The sequence below is a fragment of the Arvicola amphibius genome, chromosome 4, assembly GCF_903992535.2.
Source record: "Arvicola amphibius chromosome 4, mArvAmp1.2, whole genome shotgun sequence".
Lineage (NCBI taxonomy): Eukaryota > Metazoa > Chordata > Mammalia > Rodentia > Cricetidae > Arvicola > Arvicola amphibius.
In genome coordinates this window covers 15,871,264-15,886,656 of record NC_052050.1, presented here as the reverse complement: position 1 = coordinate 15,886,656, position 15,393 = coordinate 15,871,264, and the positions used below count along the sequence as shown (strand labels likewise).

The 15,393-nt window shown below is 35.6% G+C and overlaps 1 protein-coding gene across 1 annotated transcript in view; it reads left to right on the top strand.

The window, feature by feature from the left end:
* The window catches only part of Tanc2 (tetratricopeptide repeat, ankyrin repeat and coiled-coil containing 2), a 306,319-nt gene that overhangs the window by 107,163 nt on the left and 183,763 nt on the right, over nt 1-15,393 (top strand). The window contains exon 4 of the mRNA XM_042055015.1: nt 612-794. Coding sequence (XP_041910949.1) covers nt 612-794 — 183 coding nt within the window. The remainder of the gene's footprint in view (nt 1-611; nt 795-15,393) is intronic.

Sequence of the window (15,393 nt, the reverse complement as noted above, 5' to 3'; positions counted from 1 at the left end):
GTGGGACTAGGAAGTCCTGTCTGGCTCCGTTTTTGCATGCTTGGTACTTTAAGAAACTTGTGGAAATATGTGCCCCCACAGTAGATACCATATGTATCAAAAGTCTTTGTTCTACAAGCTAGCTCCCAAATAATGCCATGAAGACTTCTTATTCATTATGAAAGTTCAGCCTATAGCTAGACTTGTTTCTAAGTAGTTCTTATAACTTAAACTAACCCATTTCTATTAATCTACATCCTGCCACATGGTTAGTAGCTTTTACCTCTCCTCCTGCACATTCCGTTTCCTCTGAGTCTGGCTGGCAACTCATTTCTTCCTCCCAGACTCCTTTCTGTCCCAGGAAGTCCTGCTTAACCTCTTTCTGCCTAGCTGTTGGTAATTCAGCTCTTTATTAAGCCAATCAGAAAACCCCTTGGCCAAGACACATCTTGACAGTGTAAACAAATATTCTGCACTCTGTGTGTGTGTGTGTGTGTGTGTGTGTGTGTGTGTGTGTGTGTGTGTTAGAGAGAGAGAAATAATGTTCTGAGTCATCCTAGAATTTTAGTAAAGAAGGAAAAATCCTTTTCTCATTGGTTTTTTTTTTTATACCATCCTTTCCTTTTTAACAGGTGGCATCTCCACAGAAAGCGACTGTGCTTTTGAGCCAGACTACGCTGTTCCACCACTTGCAGTGAGTGAAGGTATGCAGCACATTCGGATTATGGAGGGCATGTCTCGCTCTCTTCCATCCTCCCCCTTACTCACACATCAGTCTATCAGTGTTCGGCTCCAACCTGTGAAGAAGTTAACTGGTAAGGAATTTACCTGAATTTAGTATGTTTGACAGGAAACCTGAGAGTATGACCCCTTAGGTCACATCAGAAGTGTGTATGTTCATCTTCAGATTTCATCCCCTTTGGTCTTCCTAGTGCCACATGACTCTTAGAAAGTGGAGCTCCTACTGATTTTAATTTAGAGAATTAGAACAGTACTCAGTTTGACAGACTGTTGTATTCATTTCTATGTGACCCATCTGTTGTGGACATATTTTTCTAGGTTTTCAGGAAGTTCTTAGTTTTGCCAGAATAGACTGTTGTTCTGATTTCGTTTATCAGCTTGTTCCTGTCACATTAACAGATGGAGAGTTTCATTAGTTTCATTAGAGCTTGACAGTTCAGCAAATGTATAGGTGTTAGCCATGTTTTTGTTTGAAATCATTATCTGCAGATTTCATTGCTACGGTTGAAATGTGACTTAATTTTTTTTCTCTATAGACCATTACAACTTCTTGGGATATTTATTGTGATTTGTAGATTAAATAGCACTGACATTAAATACATCTCATGATTTGTATTGCTCATGCAGTTTATGTTAGGTTTGGAACTACTAGGTCCATACTAAATGGACTTTTATCCTCAGCATTTTCAGGAAAGAAATTGTAAGATATAACTGAAGAATATTTCCATGTGAAAATATGCAAGCCTGGGTTATGTTGTTGGATTCTTCTGACATTATCAATATAGTCTTAAAACAAAAACATGTTAGTATATTTTAATTTCACAAAATGATGAATTTCATTGTGCCATTTTAGGCAGTAGTTATCAATTGACTGATATTGATGGATTCTGAGTGCATAAAGGCATGAAATGTAAGGGTATGTTGGTTGTTTCCTTTGTGACTGTTTTTGAGCTATATAGTAAGGAGATTTAGTTGTCATGACAGGTCAAGAAAAGTCAAGAAAAATAGTAAGAGGAAGAGGATAAATGATACTTTTGACTCATCTAAATAGAATGAAGCATTTAATGTTTATAATTTTCACCAAAATACATTTTATTATTCTGTATTCATAAAATGTAAGTTTGACCTCTTTACATTGCTTATTGTATTTTATGCATTTTGAAGTAATTTGAATGAGTCAAAGTATTGACACAGATTATTAGATAAAAAATTTGCTAAAATAGTGCTTGGTAGTGATGGTGGACACCTTTATTCCCAGCACTTGGGAGGCAGAGGCGGGTGGATTTCTGTGAGTTTGAGGCCAACCTGATCTACAGAGAGATTTCTAGGAATGTCAAGGCTACACACAGAGAAACTCTGTCTCAAACAAATAAAAAACCAAAACAAACAAAAAATTGGCTAAATAACTTAAAACATAGTTAACATAACGTGACAAGAATAAACTTTGATTGCTCAGAAATCCTCCCTTTTTGCAGTAAAAGGTGTCATTACTAAAAACAAAAAATGCAAAATCTGATAGCTCTTGTATTTTGTGTTTTATTTTTTTTCACACTCCTTGGAAATAACACAAAAAGTTTGGGTATAATAAATAAGCTGGATTGCCTGGGGTTTTGCAGTACCTACCTGTTTTGCTTATATCAATTTCAATGCTAATCTAAGTAAGATATCTTTGTTAGTAGATAAATAAATTTAATAACATAATCAGTAACTACATTTAATAACATAATCAGTAACTTACTATGCCAGAAGTTCTGTCATGGCACAGAAAGTTAGGGTATAGTTGACTAATAACGTTTATGAACCACTGAGTGTTAATATTCATAGTGTTTAAAGCATGTAAAACGTCTCATAAAGTTTTACTTAACTCAAGAATCTCAAAACCTAAGAATTAAAGATTGAGAGTGAATTTTAAAGCTTCTGAATGAAGGGACTATGTTTTCTCAAAGAAGATTCTGCAAAAAATGTTTCTTTGGCTGTTATTCTCTTAAGTAAGGCAGTTGATAAATTTTTCTATCAACAAGGAATAAGTGAAATTATTTCAAAATTAAAAAAAAACCTTGGTTATTAAATTGCTTATCAGTTACCCTTTTCCTAATTATGTTTTGTTATAAATAAATAAAAAGAAAGTTAAAAGAAGTTAAAACTAACGACAATAAAGAAATACCCTCCAGAGGTACATACCAAAGGGTACAAATTTAATGAAGCCATTGGGGCTAAAATTAGCTAATTTATCTATTTCCATGCATTTAAACTTCTAAGTATTATTTATGTGCATATTACCTACCAGACAGAATAAATAGTTAGCCTGTTTTATTTCTTTTGTTGCTTTCTAACATTTGCTTTCCTGTTTTGGGGATATACACATAAAATAATTTTTTAGAATTTTTTTAATTTAGATTTTATTTAGAACTAAATGCTAGGTACTACTTTAGCTAAAACGTGGAAGTGTAAGACCTTGCTTCATGGTTTTTATATTTCAGTTCTGTTAGAGACTGATAAGAAATATATAACCACTGGGAATGGTTTTACAAGTCTTTAATCCCAGCACTTGGGAAGTAGAGGCAGGCAGATCTTTGTACATTTGAGGCCAGCCTGGTTTGCATTGTTCCAGGACAGCTAAGGCTACATAGACCATTTTAAGGATGGGAGGGGTGATATAACCATAAATAAGATAATTTTAGATAATAACAAGTATTATGAAGGTATGAGTAGGGAATGGGATGCAGAAAAATTGGGGTAGAAATGGAGTTAGGTGGAATAATGCAAGAGGAAGAAAAAAATAGCAGGCTTTAGGGGAAGAGCCATGGGAAGATCTGGAGTGTGAGCCTTCTAGGAAAAGCAAACAATACAAGAAATCCTGAGACAGAAATGAGCTTGGCATATTCAGAAACTATAAAGAGCTCAAATATGGTTTAACAGAGTGTGTCAGAGGAGAGATTAATAGAAAATGAATTCAAGAGTATGGGAGGAGTCCGATATTTTAACTGTGGTCAGGAACCTACTGTGATTGTAAGAGTACTTTCGTGCTCATTGTAAGATATTACAGAGGAGTAACCTTTTCATGTCATTGTTTTTGGGTGGTTTTGCACAGATGTATGTGAAGACCTGTTTGAAGAAAGAATTACATTTTTCAGATATTTTTACTTTTTTGTAAAGAGTGAGAATAACAAAAGGTTACTTTAAAAGATACAAATAGCTTAGAGTGTGAAAATAATTTTTTTATTTTTGAAAATAATTTTTAAATGTATAGATGAATTGCTCTATTCAGTACAAACATAACTTGATATAGCAAAAGCAGTTCAAACACAGGCTCAATGGTAAGACTGCTTAAGTTTGTATTCCAAGTCTGATTTAGTCATTCCATATTTGTATTCTTCTATAAAATAGATATACGGTTGTGTCTTATGGTGATACCCTGATTATCATTAACTTAAAACCATGTCTGGTAAATCTTAGATACTCAGTGTTAGCAGTCATTATTGAAACAAGATTGTTTTTAGTTTGGTGAGAATTTTTTGAAAAATTGCCTTTAATATTAGATGCCAGTGGAACTTTAAACACTATATTTTTGAGGAACTGAGTGTAGTGAATTATACACATAATTATGCCCTAAGGAAGTTGAGGCAGGATCATGAGCTCGTGGCCAGTCTGAGCTATATAGTCAGTTTCAGGCCAGATTGAACTGCACTAAAAGATCCAGTCAATCAACAACAAAAAAGTATATGTTTTGAAATAATATTTTTATTGAACAATGGAAAAGTATTATAAATGTTTACTTGAATGTCTTCTATGTGGTATATGCTTCACTAATATAGTTTACATTTAACTTCATTTTACAAATAAGTTAACTAAGTCACAGAGAGGTAAAAGAGGTAAATGCTTGCTAAACTGAAAATTTGTCAAAAATAATGCAGCTAGGAAATAGTCTTTTACCAGTCAGAAAATTGAGCATTAGATAAGTTGAATACTTGCCCTTTAGCTTTTGTACAGGAAAGATGCAGCCAGATAGTTTAAGCAGTAAATGAAAACTAAAAGACCTGAGTTTGAATAGGAGTCGCTGTTCAGTTGGTTAATTATATATTGCTGTGTAATGGGAGAGATGTGGAAGAGTGTGCAGAGACACTCTAATTTGTGCCAGATTCTTATTAGCTGTATCACAAAGACTTGGTATTTCTTAATCTATAGCTATTAAAGAGTTAATTGATTTATTTCTATTTAGTTTATGCCATTTACCTATCCTAATGTGTATAAACATCAATACAAACAACTTTATTCTGAATTTTACAAATAAATTTGAATGAGTTTGGAAATGTTTATATACATTCATATATAGTGTTGTTTACATATAAAAATGAAAAGCTAATTGTCAGTAATATGGATCTGTGTATGTTATAAACTGATTATACATAAGTGTAAAGACATATGGTAGAGAAATATAACTACTACTTAAAAGTGGGAAAGTGATAACATAAGTTTAATTCATGTCCTTTTTAATGTTTGTGATTTTTACCCTCTGGAAAATCGAAAACTCCATGAGGTGGTATAATAAATTTGCTGTGTAATCTTATTAAAATTCATTTAAATTCTCTGTACTTCATTTCCTTTGTTTGTAAAAAATAAAGATAATAGCATATGTACCTCAGAACACTAAGAAATAAATGAGAATATATAAACTTTATAAGTTGGTATCTAACCTAGAGTATGTAGTAAAATGATAGCCACAACTGTCAGTGTCTAAAGACTTCAGACTTGAGTTTCTATCACCTGTATTAAATGTGCTTTCTGAGCTTTTAGAAGGTGACCTTCACTTAACTTTGAAAGCCCTTCCACTTTTTTGATGTTTAATCTTCAGATACTACCATCAAGTAGATTAGGCAGTGCATTATGAATGGTAAGTCATGATAAATGATCTGATTATGCTAAGCTTGGACATTTGAAATATTGGCTATAGACAAAATATTGGTTTTGTCATGGATCAAATTGAAATATTTACTTAGTTTAGAAATATTCCATGAGAATCACCTTAAAGCTCTTTTGACATTAAAAAAAGGCCTATTAATTAAATAAGTCTATATGATCTGACATATTCGTCACAGTTTTTCCTTACCTTGCAGTTTTAGGGAACAATGAAATTTAAGATGTATGAGTGTGAATTTTATTAGGATTGATATGAACATTAAATATGATTTATTAGACATACCTCCTAGCAATACTAAATAATGATCAAATGTTAGCTTTTGCATAAAATGAAGGATAAATATGGAAATGCAGCTTAGTTTCATAGGCATTCTAAAAAAATTATTAAAGACCTGATTTGAAAATATAAAAGGTCTATAATGTGTTAGTCTATACAGTCTGACTTACTATACATAACATACTATATCATATGAGTACATATTTTGAATTTTAGAAACAACATTGGCGTTCTAGGTGCCTTATACATTCTTTTTGTGGGGTAGAGGACAGAGACTTATATAATCCAAGCTAAGCTCAAGCTCACTATGTAGCTGAGGCTGGCTTTAAACTCCTAATCCTCCTGATTTTACCTCTCTGTTGCTTAAAGGTATGAGCCCCACTGAGTCCAGCATGTTCTATTTAAAAATGTAATAGGCACAAATGGCAGTCTAAACTTTATCCCTAATAACTGTTGAATTTCCCATTTTTATTTTTTCTAATATTTAATTAAATAAATATATGAAGACTTTTCAACATCTTTGTAATATGAAGACCCACCTGCTCTAAATCCCAAGGTTAATTCAGTGATAGGAACAGCAAATGGGAAGTATTTCTGGCCCTACAGAGATTATTTACTTAGTCCTTCAATACTAAAAGTAGAATGTTTGGGAATTATTACTTCCTTCAATATAAATAATATCAGTATTCATGAGTCAGCATTATCGAAGGAAACAAGAACAAAATGAGTAAGAGTAATGATCATTATAGACAAACAGCTTGGATGTTCATTAGCTGATAAATGGAATAGAATGTGTTATAGCCTTATTGATTGACAATAGTAATAAACGATTTACTTTCCCATGCTGTGGCATGGATGAGCCTTGTAAATTCATTCTAAATAAAATAATCCAGTTGCAAAATGTCATATAACTATTTGTGAAATTCTAGTTTATGAAGTGTCATGAGTAGATACTGAACATAACAATTATTGATTTCCTAGTACAAGAAAGACGAGTATGTCAAGTTGGTCCTCAGAGTGTGAGTTGCTTTCTGTTAATGAAAATGTCCCAAGCATAGATTATGGTGATAGTTTCACAAGTCTGTGAATATACAAAACCTGTTTTAAATGGGGGGAGGGTAAATTGTATGGTATGTGAATTATAATTCTATAAAGATGTTTTTAAAAAACACTGAGTGTGGCAAACATTGTTAACAATAAGAAATAAAATTGATGAACTTATATTTGAGGGAGATTTCAAGCCTCAGAATAACTCAATGAATAAAGAATATGGGAGATTTGAATAATATACTTAAATCATTCAGTTAAGTATAGAACTTTGTATGAAAAAATTCATTTATACACTAAACTGTTTATAAGTATCAGTGATTTAATAAGTTTTAACAAAATCTATATAGTATATATTTTCAGAGAAAGTAAACATAAAATTTGAATCTAACAACCATAAATAAGGAATAATTCTTTTCCTGCTTACAGAGTTTTAAAATAAGTTTTGAGTTAAAAATAGAAACAAAAGTTTTTTAAAAATTCAGGAGTTTAGTGTAAATATTAGAAGTTAGGAAACGTTCCCATTGGGGCACATTAGAAGTCATTACCTTGAATGCTTTATTAGTAAAAAGAAAGTCATTAAAGTAAATTAGTTAAGTACTTAACATAAGGAGATAAAATATGGGGAATTAAATAGAAAAAAAGTTGTCAACAAAATAAAAGCTGAAGTGACTAAAATTAATCAAAAATGTTATAGATTAAAACTACTTTCTGGAATAAAAACGGGAAAAGAGATAAATAAAAGGCAACATTGAAAGACAAGAAATGAATTAGTCACTACTAGTAGTAATTATGAGAATATAGTATACAGTTCTAGAGCACACCATCAAAACATGGAAGAAAACAATATAAAATTGACACAAAAAATTAGCAACCAGCCTAATAACCACAGAACCAGATATACCTGCAGTCATCAGAATCTCCAGATGCTGCAGGTAAACCTTTCACTAATTAAGCCTTACTTAACCTTCAAGTGCTAATGATAGAGGTAGTTACAGTAATTATATATAATGTTTATTAAGCTATTACTGTGTTCTGGACAGCACTCAGCACTTTACATATATGAGGAAATTCAGTCTGCACAGTAGTCTGTGGGTAGCAGCGGCCTCTGTTTAAACACTCGTTTTTAGCAGAATCTGTTTGTTTTTGAATAGTCGTCATCACTGCTCTGATTGCCGTGGATGAAATATGTTTCTTAGTTACTGCAATCCATTAGCACTATTTCTATCTTTTAGAATAGTATGGTATAAATTAGCATCTTTCTGCTTATCAGCACCTTGTAGATTCAGGAAAGTACTCCACATAATATTCTCTAATTTAGCTATTTTGTTTAAGGCCTGCTTAATATTAAGAGGGTGCTAAAGCTGTGTGGCTTTCCTCATCTTAGTCATACCCACATGGATGTGAAACCAGACACCCGTGATGTGTGCCTGTAATCCCAGCACTTGGAGGTGGCTGAGATAGAAGGGTTGTGATTTCAGCTCCAACCTTGGCTGCATTAAAAGATCCTGTCCATTTTTTAAAATAAATTTTAGAAAAAAAAGCACAATAGGAGGTCGTTTTTATTTTAGAATTATATTTTATAATTATTTTTAACCCTATATTAACTTAGAGTGAGCAATTTTTTCTTGCAAAGACTTTATATCCATATTTTAACATTCTTTGGACCTATAGCTCTGAGTTTCTTGTATGATTTTATAAAACTATTGTTAGCATTTACATGTTCATTTCTTCATGTTCTTTTAGAACTCTCTAATGTAAATTGTGTTGGCCTAGATTTTGATACATTTTAAATTCTTTCCTTATAACTTGTACTTCAGTGACCTCTTCATGATGCTTATTCTATTCTTTTTAAGTATTATTTTCCTTAATGGAGAACATTAAGACAAAATAAAGGTTGTCTTTGTCTATTGTGCTGATAATGACACAAGGCTGAGTAACTTATAAAGAGCAGAAATTTGTTTTCTCATAGCTGGAAAGCTCAGGATCAGGGTACTGACAGTGTTAGTTGTCTGGGGAAAGTTACTCTCTGCTTCCCAGGCTAGGTTATCTTGTTGCTACATTCTCTGGAAGAAAGGGGCCTCGTGTCTTCACATGGTAATGATGAGAGCAAAAAACAGAATGTTGCATGAAAACTCTTTTATGAGAATCTAATCCCACCTGTAAAAGAAGGAACCCTCATACCTGAGCCACCACTGCCTCTTAATACTATTACATTGGCTGTTTGCTTTGAAGGAGCACCTTTAGCAATGGTCAGAGAAAGAGCTTCTAAAGATTAAGTTTATCTGGGGGAAAATATCATTGCATTGGGAATATGCACTCCGTGATAAACTGAGTTTGGTCCAAGTTCTTCAGGGAAGGAGAAGCTTTAAAGAGAAGTGAAGAAAATTACACTGGTAATTTTATTTATTTTTTATTTTGGGGGTTTTGGTATTTTTTATTTTTTTAAATTTCCACTTCCTCCCCTCCTCCAACTTCCCTCCTGCTCCCCCTCCAATCCTAAGAGAGGGCAGGGTATCCTGCCTTGTGGGAAGTCTAAGCCCCCTCCCATCCATCCAGGCTTAGAAAGGTATGCATCCAAATAGAATAGGATCCCAAAAGCCAGTACATGCAGTAGAGACAAATCCCAGTGCCATTATCATTGACTTCTCAGTCTGCCCCAATTGTCAGCCACATTCAGAGAGTCCAGTTTGATCCCATGCTTCTTCAGTCCCAGTCCAGCTGGATTTGGTGAGCTCCCATTAGAACAGGCACACTGTCTTAGTGGGTGGACCAACCCCTCGTGGTCCTGACTTCCTTGCTTATATTCTCCCTCCTGCTCTTCAACTGGACCTTGGGAGCTCAGTCCAGTGCTCCAATGTGGGTCTCTGTCTCTATCTCCATCTGTCACCAGATGAAGGTTCTATGTGATATTCAATGTAGTCATCAGTCTGACTACGGAGCAAGGCCAGTTCAGGCACCCTCTCCTCCACTGCCCAGGGTCCTAGCTAGGGACATCTCCGTGGATACCTGGGAACCCCTCTAGAGCCAAGTCTCTTGCCAACCCCAGAATGGCTCCCTTAATTAAGATATCTTTTTCCCTGCTCCCATATCCGTCCTTCCTCCATCTCAACCATCCCACTCCCCCAAGCTTTCCCCAACCCTCCCCTTCCCCTCACCTCAGCCCCCACCACCATGTTTCCAACTTTTGCCTGGCAATCTTGTCTGCTTCCAATTTCCAGGAGGATCTATATATGTTTTTCTTTGGATTCACCTTATTACTTAGCTTCTCTAGGATCATGAACTATAGGCTCAATGTCCTTTATTTATGGCTAGAACCCACTAATGAGTGAGTACATACCCTATTCATAATTTTGGGTCTGGGTTATCTCATTCATGATAATGTTTTCTATTTCCATCCATTTGCATGCAAAATTCAATATGTCATTGTTTTTACTGCTGAGTAGTACTCTAATATATAGATGTGCCATACTTTCTTTATCCATTCTTCCATTGAGGGGCATCTAGGTTGTTTCCAGGTTCTGGCTATTACAAATAATGATTCTGTGAACATAGTTGAACAAATGCTTTTGTAGTATGATTGGGCATCTCTTGGGCATATTCCCAAGAGTGGTATTGCTGTATCCTGAGATAGGTTGACTCCTAATTTTCTGAGAAACCACCACACTGATTTCCAAAGTGGTTGCACAAGTTTGCATTCCCACCAGCAATGGATGAGTGTTCCCCTTACTCCACATCCTCTCCAGCATAGGCTATCATTTGTGTTTTTGATTTTAGCCTTTCTGACAGGTGTAAGATGGTATCTCAAAGTTGTTTTGATTTGCATTTCCCTGATAGCTAAGGAAGTTGAGCATGTCCTCAACTGTGAAATTCTTCTGTTGAGAATTCTCTGTTCAGTTCAGTACCCCATTTTTTAATTGGGTTATTAGAATTTTAATGTCCAGTTTTTTGAGTTCTTTATATATTTTGGAGATCAGACCTTTATCTGATGTGGGGTTGGTGAAGATCTCACATTCAGTAGGCTGTCTTTTTGTCTTAATGACTATGTCCTTTGCTTACAGAAGCTTCTCAGTTTCAGGAGGTCCCATTTATTCATTGTTGCTCTTATTGTCTGAGCTACTGGAGTTATACGTAGGAAGTGGTCTCCTGTGCCCATGTATTGCAGGCTGCTTCCCACTTTCTCTTCTATCAGGTTCAGTGTGGTTGGATTTATATTGAGGTCTTTAATCCATTTGGACTTGAGTTTTGTGCATGGTGATAAATATGGATCTATTTTCACTCTTCTGCAGGTTGACAATCCAGTTATGCCAGCACCATTTGTTAAAGATGCTTTCTTTCTTCCATTGTATAATTTTAGCTTCTTTGTCAAAAACCAGGTGTTCATAGGTGTGTGAATTAATATCCAGGTCTTCAATTCAACTCCATTGGTCAACGTCTCTGTTTTATGCCAATACCAAGCTGTTTTCATTACTGTAGCCCTGTAATAGAGTTTGATATCAGGGATGATAATGCCTCCAGAAGTTCCTTTATTGTATAGGATTGTTTTGGCTATCCTGAGTTTTTTGTTTTTCCATATAAAATTGATTATTGTTCTCTCAAGGTCTGTGAAGAATTTTGCAATTTTAAAACAATGAACTGTTAAGTTTTACTCTTCTGGCTTTTTGAGGGGTCCACCACATAGCTCCCAAATAAATCACATAGGCTTATTCTTTGTTATGAATGGCTGGCTTTAGCTTGGCTTGTTTCTTGCCAACTTAACTTAAATTATCCCATTTATCTTTGGCCTAGGGGCTTTTATCTTTCTCTATTCCTGTATACCTTTTCTTTCCTTCTTACTCCATGTCTGGCTGTGTAGCTGGTTGGCTGACCCCTGACGTCCTCCTTCCCTTGTTCTCATGTTGTTCCTGCTTAGATTCTACTATTTATACTCTCTGTCTGCCAGCCCTGCCTATCCTTGCTCCTGCCTCACTATTGGCCATTCAGTTCTTTATTAGACCATCAGGTGTTTTAGACAGGCAAAGAATCACAACTTTGCAGAGTTAAACAAATGAGCATAAACAAAAGCAACACATCTTTACATCATTAAACAAATGTTCCACAACATAAACAAAAGTAACACATCTTAAAATAATATTCCCCAACAATGATCCATGGCCACAAGAAGTAAAAGGAATGGTACCAGTCCACCCCTGAGTAGCTAATACTGAGGGAGTATTCTTAGGGAAGTATCTGCATATCTCTGGGGTGGGGTAGGGTGGGGTTGTGATAGCCTTTGTGTAAGGCTTGTGGTTTGGGCAGTGTTTTGTGATATTGTGTATCAGGTAATCATACAAAATTGTTCTTCATTTTGCAGTTAAAGTTGGCATAAGGCTCACAACTGTTATTCTGTCAGCTTTGTACAAGAGTTATAATTTTTCTGTCTGTTACTTGAAGCAGAATACTGTTTGTCATGGAAAAACTTTGGAGTCAGATATTCTTGGGGTGAATCTCTGACTGGCTCTGCTACTTAGCTGTATGAACCTGGTCACATCATTTGTTTACTCTGAGTATGTTTTCTTCTTTGTATTTATTATTGTTATTTTGTCCTATATTTTATGGGTCAAGCAAGATACAAGAAGTTAATATTGACATTTTAGCTCATAAAAGATGAATTATAAATGCAAGTTTACAAATAAGAATTACTATATCATTATCTTATGCAGTGGGTCAGTCTTTCCTTACTCATGGTTTGATTGTGTTTTTTTTTTTTTTAATATCTCCGCAATCTTCTCTTTGCTATCTTAAAACAGTTCTTCTCAGTTGGGACTTTTTTCTTGCTCGACATTATAATTAAGGGGTTTTTGTACTCTGTCTTTGATTCTTTTTGTCTCTGTATATGCCCCTTTTTGAACACAAATTTTTTATCAGAGCTGGCCATGATGTAGCTCAGTGGAAAATTAGCATGATGCCCTGGGTTCAATTTCTAGCACTTCTTTCTGTCACACAATTAATAAAAACCCAGAGACAGATACTGGGGTTCAGCCTGAAGGTGAGAAAAATAAAACAGCCAGCCGCTGGCTCTGACCTCTACCTCAGTCCAAAATGGCGATTCTGCCTCCAGGAATCCCAGAATGAGACTGAGTCTCATCTCCCCCCTTATACTCCTCACTAGGGCTGGGATTAAAGGTGTGCACCACTACCGCCTGGTTTCTGTGGCAAACTAGTGTGGCTACTGGGATTCAAGGTGTGTCATTGCTGCCTGGTCTGTAAGGCTGACCAGTGGGGCTGTTTTATTTATTCAGGCAAGCTTTATTTATTAAAATATAAATAAAATATCATTACACCTTTCCTCTCTCTAAATTTAAAAATTGGTGGGTAGTCATATTTATTTCTTTGGATGCTTCTATATAGTTAATAATATATAAGCTACATTTCATTTTTTATCTAAACCATCTGTTTTTCCTCCTAAAATTCTCAACTAGTGCCTCATAGCTTCTTTTCTCTGCATTTTTAAAAGTCTCTTTACCTAAAATCTAAATTGTAGAAATGATTTGTTTACTATTTCTTTTAGAGTTGTGACAAATGAAGGATCAAACTAGGACACCTAGGACCTGAGATGGAGGGGCAAGTTAGTGAGATCACAGTTATAAAGTCCTTAAAAGAAACCCTGCACAGTAGGGTTGGCAGAGTAGCAGGACATGAGTAGAGCCTGTCAACCCTAGGGAATCAAACAGATGTCAGGATAGTTCCCGCACTCAAAGGGCTGAGACAGGAACATCATGAGTTTGCTACCAACCCAGGCTACATAATGAGATCCAGTCTCCAAAAGTTAGTTAGTTAATTGATATCTGCAGGATTAGGGCAGACAAAATTCCAGGGAGCAAATAGAGAGTAAAAGAATGTACTACATGTTTGCTATTTATCTTTATGAGCTATCTATAGTGAGGTTGATATATGGCTTATAACTCTGGACCTAAAAGAACTGTATTATAGTCAAGAGCCTAGTTGGACAAAAATATGGGTCAGAATTCCATATACAGATGGTTTGGCAGACATGTTTCAACAGCTGAGGGTGGTTGCTGTGAACCCCGTGACCTGAGTTTGATCCCTTAGACCAACATGGTAGATGCTTTGATCCGCACAGCTTGGGTGTGGAACCTGACTGGTGTGGCAAATGAATGAAAAAAAGGAAGTCTCACAAACACACAGAGAAAAGCTTGGGTTATTTTGTTTGTGTACACTCTGATGGAGAGAAGCACCAACTACTGAAGCAATGCAGAAGCTCAGTATATTTATTCGGTACAGCACAGTGGGGAGGAGTTAGCTAGTAGTCTCTGTGGGAGGTGCCTGTACACTGGCCCATGTCAAACATACACATTTTCTCAGGACTTCATCTGTTCTTTACATGTTCACTCAAGGTTTCTTGGGCTTCCTACAAGGAAAGAACCAATTCCCAAAAATTATCCCCTGACTCCCACATGCATGCCATATCATCACCTACTCCACTCACCTAAATAAATGCAATAAAATATGACTTTTAAAAAATTTGCAATGTTTTTATAATAAGTTTAGATTTTTAAAATTATTTTAAATAAGTATATACACATTTATTTGCAAGCTCACTGTCTAGGTTTAGGTAGATTGGTTTCTTTTGAGCTGTTGGCTTACATGTAAAGTGAAGATAACAGTACTTTAGGCTGAAAGGAATACAGTAGTATTTGTAAAGAATTTCTTTCTGTGCCGATTGCTTATTTTGACAGATATCTACGTATGATTTGGGGGTAACTTACTTGTTTCCTTTTAAAATAATTTATTTTTATTTCATGTGCATTGGTGTACATCTGTATGAGGATGCCGGTTCCCCTGTAACCGGAGTTACAGACAGTTGTAAACTGCCATGTGGGAGCTGGGAATTGAATCTGGGTCCTCTGAAGAGCAGTTAGTATTCTTAACTGCTGAGCCAACTCTAGAGCCCTGGGGGTGACTTATTTGTAAAATAGCATTGTATTTATCTGCTTGTGGATCTGTAAAATTCTCTCTCATAACCCTGAATAAAACTCAGTATTTAAAATTAAAAAAAAAAAAAGAAAAGAAAGAAAAAAGAAAGCACTGGGTTGTATTCTATGAGTCCTGCTGAAAGAAAGAGGGAGTGTATGAGCCGGGAAGTTGGAGGAGCAAGGTCATGACCTGGGAAACCCACAGAGACAGCTGACCTTAGCTCCTGGGAGCTCATGGACTCCTATTTGAACCAACCATTAGGGAGCCTGCATGGGACTGACCCAGGCCATTAGCGTGTATGTGGCAGTTGTGTAGCTTGGTCTGTTTGTAAGGTTCCTAGCAGTGAGATCAGGACCTGTCCCTAGAGCTTAGCTGGCCTTTGGGAACCTGTTCCCCATGCTGGATTACCTCGCCCTGCCTTGATGCAGGGGGTGGAGCTTGATTCTGCCTCATCT